General features: G+C 44.4%; 1 protein-coding gene across 1 annotated transcript; it reads right to left on the bottom strand.

The window, feature by feature from the left end:
* Positions 1 to 873: 873 nt before the first annotated feature.
* On the bottom strand, positions 874 to 14,148 carry LOC135814672 (dolichyl-diphosphooligosaccharide--protein glycosyltransferase subunit 2-like). The gene is made up of 23 exons (XM_065327835.1): positions 14,045 to 14,148; positions 13,770 to 13,967; positions 13,545 to 13,640; positions 12,550 to 12,652; positions 12,309 to 12,375; positions 10,378 to 10,453; positions 9,731 to 9,775; positions 9,255 to 9,350; positions 8,724 to 8,831; positions 8,417 to 8,482; positions 7,921 to 8,039; positions 7,588 to 7,653; positions 7,171 to 7,216; positions 6,839 to 6,930; positions 5,403 to 5,514; positions 5,107 to 5,193; positions 4,602 to 4,658; positions 3,588 to 3,638; positions 3,364 to 3,444; positions 3,042 to 3,137; positions 2,579 to 2,657; positions 2,159 to 2,196; positions 874 to 1,331 (listed from the first exon to the last, which is right to left on the bottom strand). Exons 2-23 carry the CDS (start codon positions 13,965 to 13,967, stop codon positions 1,236 to 1,238), a joined length of 1,875 nt encoding a protein of 624 aa, XP_065183907.1. The 5' UTR covers positions 14,045 to 14,148; the 3' UTR covers positions 874 to 1,235.
* Between the last annotated feature and the right edge of the window lie 71 nt (positions 14,149 to 14,219).

Here is a 14,219-nt window from a genome sequence, read left to right as displayed (position 1 = left end):
TACCAAATTCTGCCCATTGTTCTGTCATCGGCATGGGCTTATTTTAGGGCATAGGCGTTATTTCGGACGCAATCTGCAGAAGATCAATCTATCAGCAACCCACTAGTTTCAGTGAACCACCATTCACACTGAGCGCGGCCGGTACAGGTACATCAAACCACAGCTGGAAATTTGGTCGTAACCAAGAATGTAGCGATAAATTACAGATTTGATAGGTAAACCACTTGTCCACTATATTCCGCCCTGGGCTTATTTCGGGCATGGGCGCTAAAACGGACTTGAAGTGTACATCGCCTAAAACTGGGCTTATTATCGGACATAGGCGTTATTTAGGGTGGGTTATAACTTATTTACAGAATTTCAGCAGTAGACTAGGGAACCACAAGGTGTGCGTGTGTGTGTGTGTGTGAGAGAGAGAGAGAGAGAGAGAGAGAGAGAGAGAGAGAGAGAGAGAGAGAGAGAGAGAGAGAGAGAGAGAGAGAGAGCGGAAAGGGGAAACTCGCAATGCCCTTTTCCTGTAGGCAAGAGTAAAGATGAGCAGGCAGTGTTGGTTATTCTAAGACCATGATTGAGAACCAAGAGGTACCAGGATCAAGTTTTTGCTTGCAAGCAACAAAACACAGGATGCGTCGAGTTCGTTTGTCATTGACTCATTTTCAATTTTTGATGTTCGAACAAAAGATAACTACATGTAACTTATGTATAAACAACGGATTTTGCAGTGTCCGCTCCCAGGCTGCAAGGGTGATGGAGAAATGACCCGCAAGAGTACTATACAGGGATCCAACGCTAACACGGAGAAGGCTCCGTAAGTCCGACAGTAGATGCCCCCCCCCCCCACACGCACAGTCGGTGTAGTATGATGCAGAGCTGTTACACCACACGAGCACACCGGCCACGTATCGCTTTATTGGTTTGGACCAATCTCAAAATGTATTCAATTGCCCAAAATGATCTAGGACAGAGAACAAAAAGTAGTACATGAATATAATGAAATATTTTTATGTTCAATCAGTGAAGAAGGAAGAGATGAAAACTGTGGTTGTGATTGTTGCAGTTGTTGGCCTTCTTCCACATCTAGTACATGCAGCAGGGTTAAGAGTTTAACGGTCCTAGCAGCCAAGCCGTTTGCAAGCCAAGCGACATTGCTTGCGGTTGTAGCAAGCAGCCATGACAATAAGATAGAAAGCAAGCGAGCGCACTGGGCGTTCTCATGACCACGGCATTCACTGCCTCTAACTCTGAGCTGCCATTCCAGCCAGGAGACGGTTGCCAAAGATGAACGTTGGGATTCCAACGAGGGTCAGCAGTTTGATAGTAGAGAACATGTTCTGAAAAAGCAGGGCAAAACGACAGACACACCAATCAGTAATTCTGACGTGTCACATGACTGTAGGTACAGAAATGACCAATCGCATTGCACCTAGCAGGGCCTACATCATACACGTAACATGAGGTGATCAAGGCATGCTAGAACTCCATACTTGCTGAACGGCCTTTGATTATCCCAAAGCCCGCCCAGGCGGGCCTTGATTTTACGATCAAAGCCCGCTCCACTAGGGCTTTGATTTACCGATCAAGCTCGCTTATTTTTTTACTCGAGAAGGAGTCATGCTTTCAAGAGCGATAGGAAGATCGAAGTGCGTGTTCATGTCAGAAATCCAATCAAAACAGTCGTGTTCATGTTCCATCAGCCAATCACAGCCCTTCGCGAAATATTTATAAGTTTGATATGAGTTTACAAGCGCGGGTGCAGGTCAGAAACGTAATCAAAACACCCATACTCATGTTCGATCAGCCTGCATCACAGCCCTTCGTGCTTTGCGCGGCAGGCTGTGATTAGGCGATCTCACACTCGCACGCTTGCTTGATACAACGAAGCATTACAATTACTCCTACCCCTATGAGAAAATATATTCGATATGCTGACATATCGTGCAAACATCTGGGAATCTGTGTATAAGCTTCACCTCATACAAAAGAAGCAACATTATTCGTGTGTGTGCGCGCGCGTGTGTGTGTGTGTGTGTGTGTCTCTGTGTATATGTGAGGTTCGGGCACAAGGAAGCCATGAACTTTTCTATCACACACGCACAGGTGCTGAGATGAAAGAGCGTGATAACTGCACAGACAAGATAGGTGCTGTGCCTAGACTTACCGATGCCAGCCAGAAGTAAGCATAAATAAGCATGATGGCTGCAGAACACAACACAGAGAAGAGCATACATGTACACACACACACACATTGTAAAGAAGACTACACCTACACCAACGAGCACTATGCCATTTTGCACAATGGCCGGACAGCAAAAATAGCTCATTATATAATTGAAAATGCTGCATGTGCAAGGGTCGAGAACGTTGGTTTCTTGTCCTGGATTTCACCTAATCTGTTTCCAGAAAGGAGCTTGAGGTAACGCCCAGCTTAGCTCTAGACTGAATTAAGGCTATGCTGCACTCTTGCATGTACTGTTGATAGCGTGGCAATACACGACAAGGCATACTTTTAAAAGTGCAGGACTGCGTTGAGTAGTTGCATCAGGCTCTCAACAAGTAAGCAAGCAGTGTGCACACTCACCGATAAGGCCAGCCAGGAAGAGAATGCCATTGAGACCACCCTTGCTAAAGTCGTTCAGGTTTACACCGACACGCATCCACTATAACCAGGAGCCACAATGAGAACAACAACACCACCATAACAAACACACACAGACACAGATACAATAATGGTAAATGATTGCACTTAGCGAAAGCACTAGCGGAAGTAGTAGACCCAGGAGCATGGCCAGCAAATACATTCATCAGCTTCACAAGACATCTCGAAGCGAGTGAATCTTGGCAAGCATGAAAATGAGAACAGTGCAACGCTTGCCTAACAACCTGGAGTCCTGTACAGGCAATACTCTGACAGTACACGTACATGTAGTTTGATTACTTGTTGGCACACGGCAGGTATACTGTATCAGTGATCCCTCTGCATTCATTTTAGCTCACTCATACTGATCACATGGCAACTGCTTGATCATAATCTAAGGACTCACAGCAACGAGAAGCAAGAGGATGGGTGACAGCACGGCAAGAGTGAAGGCATTGGAGATGACTGCGGCAGGCCGCTTCTCTGGCTCGCGGAATTTGTGCTGGACAAAAAAACATCAAGTGGAGAGAAAGCAACAGAAGCATGACGAACAATACATCCACTGGGAGACCACTAGCATAACAGCAATGCTTGGAGCGAACATCAAATCCATCACAGCCACCATTCCACAGAATGCAGTCGAACCTACAAGACACACACATATTCACAATTGCAACAACTAACAAAAAGTATAAGCACACCAAATCCGCACAGTGGTTGGAGCATACCTGGATTTCTGGACGGGCTCCATACTGCAGCTTGGCCTTTCCTGTTGCTGGAGTGCCGGGGAATGACAAAGAAATAGAGCCCTGGGCACACAGTAACAGACATATAGCCAGTCAAACATCATCACTTCACATCACTGTGAGACCAGACAGGACCAGGGACAAGACATGAACGCATATAACCTGTAGCAAGGAGTGGGGCCATATTTGATCTGATTAAAACTTACGAACTTCCATGAGACGGATTCAGTGACGAGACCATCACCAGCGATAAGAGTCTGGACAAGACAAGACCAGGCAAGCACAGAAGAACAAACAAACATCGTGTTATTACTTGTCATGCTGGAAGTCCAGCTATCAACACTGCACTGTTTCAACCCCACACCCGTCATTGTTGAATATTCGATAATAGCGTGGATTTCCCCAATAATACATTTTCATTTTTTGTTATCCTCTCCCATGCCGTTGTACATAAGCGGCTTGCCGCGGATATGTCAATACTACTACTACTACTGTTTCAAACTAAAAAAACACCAAGAGACATGGTGTGAAAACTATCGTACGAGTCAGGAGTGCAAATTTCTAAAACGGAAAGAACAGAAAAGTGGAACTCGCTAAGAAGGAGCAATTACTAGCAATTTTCAGTGCAAACCTGACCGAATATTTAACTTTCTTATTACATGTACAGTCAAACCTCTTTAGGACGAACACCAAGGGACCGATGATATTTGTTCGCAATAACGGGAGTTCTTCTTATCCGTATGTTATACCCAGTGAATACACAGTGGTTTATCCAATGGAGTTACGAATACTAGTTCTTCTTAAGCAAACATTTGTCTTATCAGTGTTCTTCCTAACGAGGTTTCACTGTACCATAAAGTACCAATGATGCGGGTCATCCAATGGGCCCCGCGTAAACAGAACCACTCTGTTATTGCATGGTCCAAGGTTACTGATTGATTTTCAAAAAGATTTCTGTTCGTTCGGAGGTGGCTGGGTTTTAGAAGTTTGGGTTAAACAAAAGTATTGCATGCACACGGCCAATACCCAGTACATGTACTACTAGCTGCCGAAGATTGAAATCAATACTTTGTTGAAGTTCGTTTTACTTTCAGAAAGGGCGGGCGAGTGGCGACAAAAAATGCCAAGGCCTTTCGCTTTTGAAAAAAAAAACACCAATTATAAATGAACAGAGTGTAAGCAGGAGGATCAGGATGTACTGTGGTACACTGTCAACTCACCATGTCATAGTCTCCAGAGTTGGAGTTGAAGGACTCCTTTGCAGCAGATCCAAGATTCTAAACAAACATAAAGGCACAGACACATGTTATCGCAGAGCGATGCACACAGATCAACTATACATGAGAATACATCCACGCCCACTAACTTAGCACATGTCCTTCAAGTACACAAAAAACCAATAGACACTGGACTACATGGAATAGAGTGGTTTCACATCTTTGTCATGTGACTAAATTTCTGTAGAAAGTGATCATGTCATGTGGAAAGTGGAACCAACATGGCCGATATTATGTGTCCCATAGATACAGGGGTTGAGTGGAGTTGGAACCAACATGGCGGTCCTGTATGTTCATGTGATAGATGTGAAACCACTCCATAGTCAATACCAGGTAAAGCAAGCCGTTGCCCCCACAGCCTATCAGTGATCTACACTACCTTCTGGTGGCAGCTAGCAATTGAGACTTTTCTTAACTGCATACAAACTGGATACACGAGTACACTCACCACTTCACACTTGTAACGGTCCTCATCAGACTCGGCAACAAAGAAAATTTCCTGGCCAGTGGCACGGTGGGTCATCTGGACAAACATCTACAAGACAACGAGAAGAGAGAACACGCTCTCAATCACAACATGTCACAGAATGCAAATCTGATTCACGGACACACAAGTCTCAATGTTGACGGCTTATAAAGATCCACAAGGCAGATATAGCGAAGACAATAGCAAGCACAGCTTCTCCAAGCATGGGCAGCCCCCCACATCCAGGGAGTTTGTGAATGGTTTGGCTATACTCGTACCTGGTGCAAAACAACAGCCTCGCCCTGGGAGTCCTGAGCATTGAATGACAGTGCCAGGCGCTGGTGCTGGTCAGCAGAGAGCTTATCAGAGCTGGTCTTGGGATAGGACAAGCTACACACACAGGCACAAACACACATACACGAACCACAGTCTATTATTGACAATAAGAGCCACACAATCTGTACAAAGTATATCTTGACAAGAGCTTTCCCCATATTTTTCGTCACAGAGGAAGTGTTGACCGAGCGACAACCTCTTTCTCTCTGTCCCATCTCTGCCACATCCGTACACAACCCGTCCAAGTTCCGCTGATACATTGTACACGTATACTCCTATGACAAGCGATACATTGAGTTAGACTAACAGCTATAATGTACAGTGAAATTGTGGAATGTACAGATGACACCGAGGAAAGGGCTACATAAGCCTGACTAGGCCGGACCACAAAAGTCTTTTGTTTCAGTACTGGTGCTGATCATGATCAAGGATCAAAGTCATCACTTAAATCTACAGTCATCTTCAGGTGCACTATCTCTTAATTTGCTGGCCCAAAATCCTATATATAGGATTTGAAAATGTGTGCCTTTTATGCCGTTGTTATTGGTCATCACGACCAGTAATAACGGCATAATGGTTTTCATGGAAGTTGTAAATATGTTTGAGGCATGAATGTTCACATTTTAGATTCATAGGGCGATAATATTTCTGATGAATACCCATTTTCAGCAAAAATTGGAAATTTGAGCATATTTGTTCAGCTGCTGTCATGGAAAGGACTGAAGCAGTGAATGTGCAGCAGAAAATTGCAGGTGTGGTTTCATGACGACATATCGCACATGCCGTCATGAAACTACCAGTGTTAAGGATAAAACAAGGTCCAATAAAATCTCAAATCCTATATATAGGATTCGAAAAATAGGGCACAGGCCTTAGTAATATTGGGCAAGGAGATGAGCCTGAGATGTTAGTGTTTGAAAAAATTATCTTATTCAACTCTCGATATCTACTAAGACCTAGCAAGGAAGAATTGGTCACATACTTTTCTCTATGCTCGTGCCACACCCATTTTGAGTTGAAAAATATGACCAAAATCCTATATATAGGATTTAGCAAATTAAGAGATACTAGATGGGTTGCTGGTTATTTTAATAAAGGCCGCATGCATGTGATTGTGAAGAACACGGTTTTGCAGCATTTAACTCTGATCCGTCATGCTACTGTCAGGTTCTCACTCCCGTATATACACATGCACGTGCACTCAAATGACCTCGCGCACCTTTTCCCACTGTCCGGTTCTCGAACCGTTTGATCCCGCACTCAGGGATGACACATACATTATCATATCCAAACATGCACACACACACGCACACATATATTTACAGCAGCTAACAAAGGAAAAGAAATGCTGATTTCTGTACGACTGGTGGCTTCCTACCTAACAGTCTTTGCCTTGACATCCTGGTCAGCATCCAGGATAACGAACTCAGCAGAGGTGATCTTCACGGGGTCAACCAAGTTGACATCAACCTAGGAACAAATGGGAAGCAACAAACTTACTTACACCGATGATTTCTAAAGAATGATGTTTGGCACACATCAAATCAGCCAGTGTATATTGGGTATGGATCATCTTTCGATGAAAAGAAGTAGAACATTCAAGACACCACAAAAACAATAGTTCCACAGAAATACAGGCACAGAATCACAAAAATGTCCACAGCACGTGTATCGCATGGAGACCAGTCAGGTCCACAATCAAGCACTTACAGAGAACTCTTCCAGCTCAACGAACTGCTTGTCCGAGGAAGAAGCACTGCGAGACAGAACGATATTCAGCCAAACAAGGGGTGTCAAAGGAAAGAACAGGCACAGCAGTGTAATACAGGACAGAAACCTGCAGGGAAGAGATCTCCTCCAAAAGCTAAGAGCAGGTAGCAGTGAAGACAACAATTACACATGTAACTTATGTGCAGGTGGCCAGCAAACAATGCTCGATGCACATCGGCCAAGTACCAGGGACCCCCCACTTCAATGCGTGAGGGATGACACAGCTAGCACTCCTCTCCCTAGTCACCTTTGCCTTCCCGACAGAAGCCAGGTGCCCAATGACAGAAGTTCCAGAACCCCAGCAAATAAATTGAAATAAGAATGCATAAAAATCGCTTTTGACTGCTTGGTACTCACGTGAATTTGAAAGAATAGGCACCACGAGGAGCGTTCTTGCCTGAGAGGTCAGCGGAAAACTCACCACTGTGCATGGGAGAGAGCAGGAACATAGAAACAATGTTCAGTGCACATGAAAACAACAGATTCTACTGCTGTACACAGCTCATGTCATTATTGTACACAAAAAAAGCTACAGACAGTACAGTGCACAACTATGCCCGTGATTGGTCAGCCAGCTACCCTGGCTATTACTTTTCCAGGCATGATCAGAACCGACTCGGCGTTTTCCCAACACACATTGCAGGGCAGAGGACATAACCAGTAACATGAGCTACACCGTATTGCTCTCACTTCTTATCAGCCTTGAGCTTAGAGTCAGAAACGAGCTCCTCCTCATCCTGCTGACCAGCAGCGACGAGAGTGACAGAAACACCCTTGACTGCGGCATCAAGCAAGTTGGTGGCACGGACCTGCACACAGAACGATCCAAAACACATCAAGAGTTATAGCATGCAGTCAACTTCGCTAATACCGACTGCGTATAAAACGACAATCCGCGTATAACAACAGAATTTCCATGCCCAGGGCAAAGTCCCACCTAACTGTAATACATGTAATGCGACTTCGGGTATAAAGACACTTCGCGAATAAGGACACTTTTCTGATGCCCCGCCGAGTGTCGCTATACGCAAAGTTGACTGTACACCAAGCAGGGAGTAGCAAAAAAGGGGAGGGTGGAGCTGGAAAGGAGAGAGACATGCAATAAAAATATGGATACGGGCGTCGAAGCACAAAACATTCCGAACACTGAATACTACTTTGTATATGGACTCTGAAGTGGACATACCTTGACAACAGGCTTGGCAGCAGAGACGGATGAAGAGCCAACCAAGCTCATCGTTATAGGTGAGTACTGCAAACGCCAGCACAGATAGAAACAAAAACCATACAATTGCTAAAATTACAAAGCAACAAAACGTGTAAATACTGCACACGCACGCACGCACACACACACAGAGTTACAACTGTTGGTGGACAACTGGAACCATTCTGAGTATCAGTGGAAGCATGGGGAATACGTGTCGAGAACACTATTTTGGGCAAACCACCTACCCCTAGTCAAATGCGCCAGGCAAACGTTGCAGATCACATACCTTTCCACCTGCAATAGTCTTCAGGGACATGAGGACATGGTATGCATCAGCAGCAGAGGCGGTGAAGCGGCTTCTGAGGAAATAGTTGGCAAGCATGATGACTTGATCCTGGACGGACAGCATACACACAGACACACACATGCACAAGTGCCAAAAAAAGGGGGGAAATAGTTCATGTACAGTAGAACCCCCTTATTCGGGCTCCTCAGATCAGGACAGCCCGTCTACCGGGCGTTATTCTGATCTCCGAGTCACAAAAATTTCCACGAAAACAGCATAAAATATATTAATAGAAAGGCAAACAACAACTAGTTGCATGTACGAGTGAACAGTATGGATGTCCCAAGCAGGTGACAGACAATTCTTATATGCGGGCACAGTTCGGTTCCAATGTGCCAGGATCAAGGGATTTCCACGGTACTTGTTCCAGCATCTGCATCCTTGCCATCCTGTATCTTCGAACACCCTGAGCCTCAAAGTTCGATACGATAAAAGTGAAACACACATACAAAAAAAGTACAGCTAACTTACAGCCTTGACACCAGCTGGTGCTCCTGAGGAGAGTGCAAACATGCCGTTGACAATGGCAGCAGTCACGGGAAGACCGTCCTGGTCATAGTGAAGGAACTGGAATTGACAAGGTAAAAATACAAGCATCACACAGTCAAATTACAACTTGAATTTTCCTCGCCGCCTTGACGGTTGCATGTCTACTACCTGCAGTAATACCATGAATTTTCGAGCTCCGGGCGGAGCTGGCTGTGTTACCTACAACACAACAGGGCGATCGTACAGCACTTCATAATGTGAGCCCAGTAAAACGCACTGCTGTGCAGTTAGGAGAAAAGTGATGAAGGGATGAACGGACCCTGGTGACAACAACATACATGTCACTCCAAAGTAATTCCCAGAGAGGTTCTTCAACCAAGTGGATGCAATCCAGGAAGACAAAGCAGCAAGATCACTCAATGATAAGTCAAGAACACCGTATCAATGCTTCAGCTTACCTGCAGAACGTTGCCACCATATTCATCAGCAAAGTTTACCACATCCTGTCCCAATTAGAGCAAACAAGAAAATAGAACATTACATTAGTAGAACAAGATGCTCTATCCTTGTGACACTACACACCGATACAAGGTTGATCAGTCTTCCCTGCAGAACTGCACACAACAGCCTTGAAAAGAAGCTAGTTAGCTGGAGCATTTTCAATTCCACCTCCAGTTTTAATATTAATAGTGAAAATGATGGAATGATGTAGTTACATGGCATACATGTATATTTCGGAGAAAGGGCAATAAACATTGAATTATTAACGAGTGAAGATACAACATTAGCAGCCTTGACAACACTACTGGACAAAAAGGGGTGATAGAAACAATGGGCGTTATCAAGTAAAATATGGAGCTCTGGAAGATACAACAAAATGTTATGCATTGGGCCACAATGCACTTGCCACGGGATCTGCACAGAATGGCGAGGTGATAGGTTCATCACTTGATTTAGAACCTTCACTACATGCCCACCTGTCATGATTGCCTCCATGACATTCTACACCCCAAAGGAGCCACTTGCAAGAGCTGAGTTGACAGTGCACCTTTGCACCAGGTCCTAACAAGTCAAAATATAGCACACTAGGCATGAAAATACATACCTCGATGGTCTCAACAACAGGCTTCAGGGCATCAGACTTTCCCAAAATGCTGGCAGCAAGTAGTGCATATCCGTGGCTGCAGTGAACACACATGATAGGGATCATAAGTACAGTCGGAACTCTCAAACAAAGAGCAAAATCACAGTGGAAGCTGGGTGCCTCAAGCCTATATACAAATTAGGGCTCAGGGGACACGATAAGATTTCGAAATTGCTCTGACACAATGTCCTGCCACTTCTGGAACCGGTCGGACATGGCCGGACACTGTGATTGTTTTTACAAGTCTGGTACTCAGCACTCATAATAAAAAATAATTATTATTGTCTTCACCAATTTCACACACGACACCACTGCATAATGCACACATGCAATGCATTGATGATCATCACACTGATCTCAAGTATTGTAACTCTGATTCAAATCGCTGTGCGTTTTTCAGCAAGCATAGTAACTGTGAGTGTGATATGAGCGTGCAGTGTTTCCTGGTTTTTCAGCGGCAGATCAAAGACATTCATTTTTACGCAGTCGACAAAAGACAAAGTGGGCATCTGCTTGCCCATTCTAACTTCTTGTTGCCAGCTCCAAGATCGACAACATGTCACTACTCGAGTTGGCTGAAGACTCCCATCTTTGCAAACGCGATGTGCTCTTTGAACAGCACGTAGTTTCTACGCGACGTTGAATTTCTGACTTATTTCGCTGCTGCTGCTGCTCCGTCGATCTTGCACAGCGCCTGTGCAACAGGAGCGTAGATCTACTTGACTGGATTTGCAGAAGCCTGCTCCTTTCGATAGAGGCATATCGCAAGCTGGCACACATTTCTGACGCCTTGTTTCCCTGGAACAGGGACGTTTTCAATATTTCGGAGTGTACAAGCGCCTCGCGGAATAGTTCCTATTGTAGCGAGAAAGCGAAGAAATTTCATTTCAAATCCTCGATCGTTTGCTACGCTCAAACTGGAGCTACACTGAAGTGGACAGCTCCCTGTCTTGCTGTAAAACCCTGTTGTCACAGGTTGCTGCTCCGACTTCGTGAGACTTCTTCCCAGGCAGAGCGCCATTGTCCTCAGCCGTTCTCTTTCCCAGCGACGCTATTTTGTGAATTTCGATCGGACAGATTGTCCGTTCAAGAAAAAAAGCGCCCGATTCGAATTGAAAATGGTCGGAAAATGTCCGATGTCCGACCGTTATCGTGTGCCCTGGGGCTGAAACGAACACAATGTCTCAGTAATCGAACGTATTGACGCTAACGTAGGAACGAATATTCTTTATTGATAACTCGAGAAAATTGCCAGAGTTCTGACATGGGCATGATACTGCCAAGAAAGTCTACTTCGGGAGGAAATGAACGCCATTGCCATCACAGACTTCAGTGGCCATGCCTCGCTCGCCATTCAGAGCAACATTGCCCCAGAAGCGCTGCCGGATGGCTCCGTAAGGTTGCGCGCATACCACGCTGTGGTGCCGTCACTCAGGTACGTAGAAAATCAACGAGCTAAATATTTGTCTCTGGGAGACTATTGACACGTGGATCGCTCTCCACATCTTCTCCACCATAAGCACTGCGCGTGGCCAGCAAACTGTGCTCATACTCACACAGATTCCGTGTACCAAGAGTAGGAGCTTATCAGGAAAAAGAAAAATAAGTTCCAATATTCGTCACCTCATGAACGTTCGTTCTGCGAAGCTAAACGAACAAAAGTCTTCAGCCCTAATAAAAATCTAGGAAAGAAATCCTTGTGCACTATGACCATTGAAGGTTTATGTTGACCAGGTGACAAAACATAACTTGCAACATAGGAGCATTGAGAGGAACTAGCTGTACATGTACTGCTCGGATTGGATGATGCAATAAATATAAATACTCGTACCACTAGGAGAGTTCACTTCAATTCAGCAATGACCGAAACAAACTTGCAAATAAAGCTTTACCTGGCAATGGAAACCTTGCTTCCCTGGACAACCGATACCAAGCTTTTGGCAGCGGCAGCAGCATCAACTGCACAGAACCAGAAAAGCATTTTTCACAAAAAACTCATTCACAACTAAAACGATGCCTCAATGAAAATTATGAATGCGTCACAAATTCACAATACACACAAGGCCAAACATGGGAAGCTAATATTGATGTAGCAACTTACAATTGCACAAAGACATAAACACAAGCACCTACCTGGCAGGCCAAGAGCCTTGCGAGCGGCAATAGCATAGTAGATGGGCTGAGAATCGGTACCATCAGCAATGCTCAAAACAGAGTCGGCATTTGCAATGTCCAACTGCAGTGGTAGAATGAACAAGGAGCAAGCCGATAGCACGAGTTACAAACATACACAAGTATGAAATTTTCAATATCAAAGTGATACCAGTTGTGAAAACTATAGCATGCGGATGGTATCGAAGCACAGTTAGTCTCATGCACGCTGTACAGATGCGCAAACCCTATGGAATCCAGTAGAATCTAGTAGAACCCCGTAGACCTGGTTGGGTGTTAAATGTACAGACTATTGAAAGGATTGGAAGAATTTCAAATTGTGTTAACTATTATTTCCACTACAAATGTGCCCTGAAGGCATTTCATACGACAATTATTTTTTTGAAAGATCAAGCAGCTGGTTGTTGGCTCTAGCTAACGTGATGCTGAAAAGGCAATTGTCTTCCATTGATTATTGCGCTAAATTCGTAAAATGTGCGTGTATAGCACACAATGCACACCCGACCGGGCATGTACACACCCACGGGATTTTGTACATCTGAACAACGTACACAGGGATCATATACAATGGTAAAGTCACAGGGTCCGCTCTGTAGGCAAGTTACATGTCGTGAAATAACGCAACAAAAGTCAACAACGACAAAAGAATAGACTACAAACACGACTGTAGTGAATGTTTATGCCTTGCACAATAATTAAAAAAAAGAAACACAATGAATTTTTTACATTGAGTCTAAATGAGGTATCCATTGCCGAAGACATTTTCTGCATTCTTTTCAATAATATTGCACGCAAATAAACAATCATTGGTAATGGAATATTGGGACTATACCTACTATCAGTTTCCCATTGTGACTTTCAACGTGATTAATCAATAACATCTACAGGATAATAATAAAAATGAATTAAATGTCAATATTCTCAATAGTATGTTTAGCAAAAACAATTCGACTAACCTTGCAATTTCCAAGTGCCTTCGCAGCAGATGCGGCATGGTATACCGACTCAGCGCTTTGGGCGTTCAACCCCTTCTTTACTTGAGTACAAGCATTCTGATTCAATACACACCAAAGTCGAATTAAAGCACATAGGGCATGTTCAACTGATGTATCATGACAGCATCATCACAATCCGGGCACAAATCGAGAAATACAATTTCTAAAAAAAACAGATCAATGTACCTGGCTATTTGGAATACTGGCGCCAAGCAGACCTAATCCAGCCGCTGAATAATGAATAGATGCTACATCTGATGACGCTAGTCCAGATGAGAAAACCTTCCCTAGGCGGCTTTGGTCAGCTTGTGACAAAACTCCAATTGGTGATACTGCTGACGCACTAGCCACAAGAGCCAATACGGCGAGAACGCTCTGCCACATCTGGACCACAAATTGAGAGAAATCCCAAATCGTCAGGCTAAAAAACTGTCGGAGACAGCACCTCAAGTGTAAGCTACCTTTCGTAGTGTGTTTGGCGAACGGTGAATAACACCAAAGCAAAATCAAATTTCCAAGGACACAAACACCTTGGCCACACAGACTTCTTCCCCCGGAGATTCAACAAAATGTGAAAGATGGCGAAAGCTACGTGGCCTCGCTGTTGCCATGGACGCCGTATCGGTGTATGTCGTC

This window comes from Sycon ciliatum, chromosome 4 (assembly GCF_964019385.1).
Source record: "Sycon ciliatum chromosome 4, ocSycCili1.1, whole genome shotgun sequence".
Classification (NCBI taxonomy): domain Eukaryota; kingdom Metazoa; phylum Porifera; class Calcarea; order Leucosolenida; family Sycettidae; genus Sycon; species Sycon ciliatum.
The sequence above is the reverse complement of the archived record's forward strand: the minus strand, read 5'-3'. Positions and strand labels throughout refer to the sequence as shown.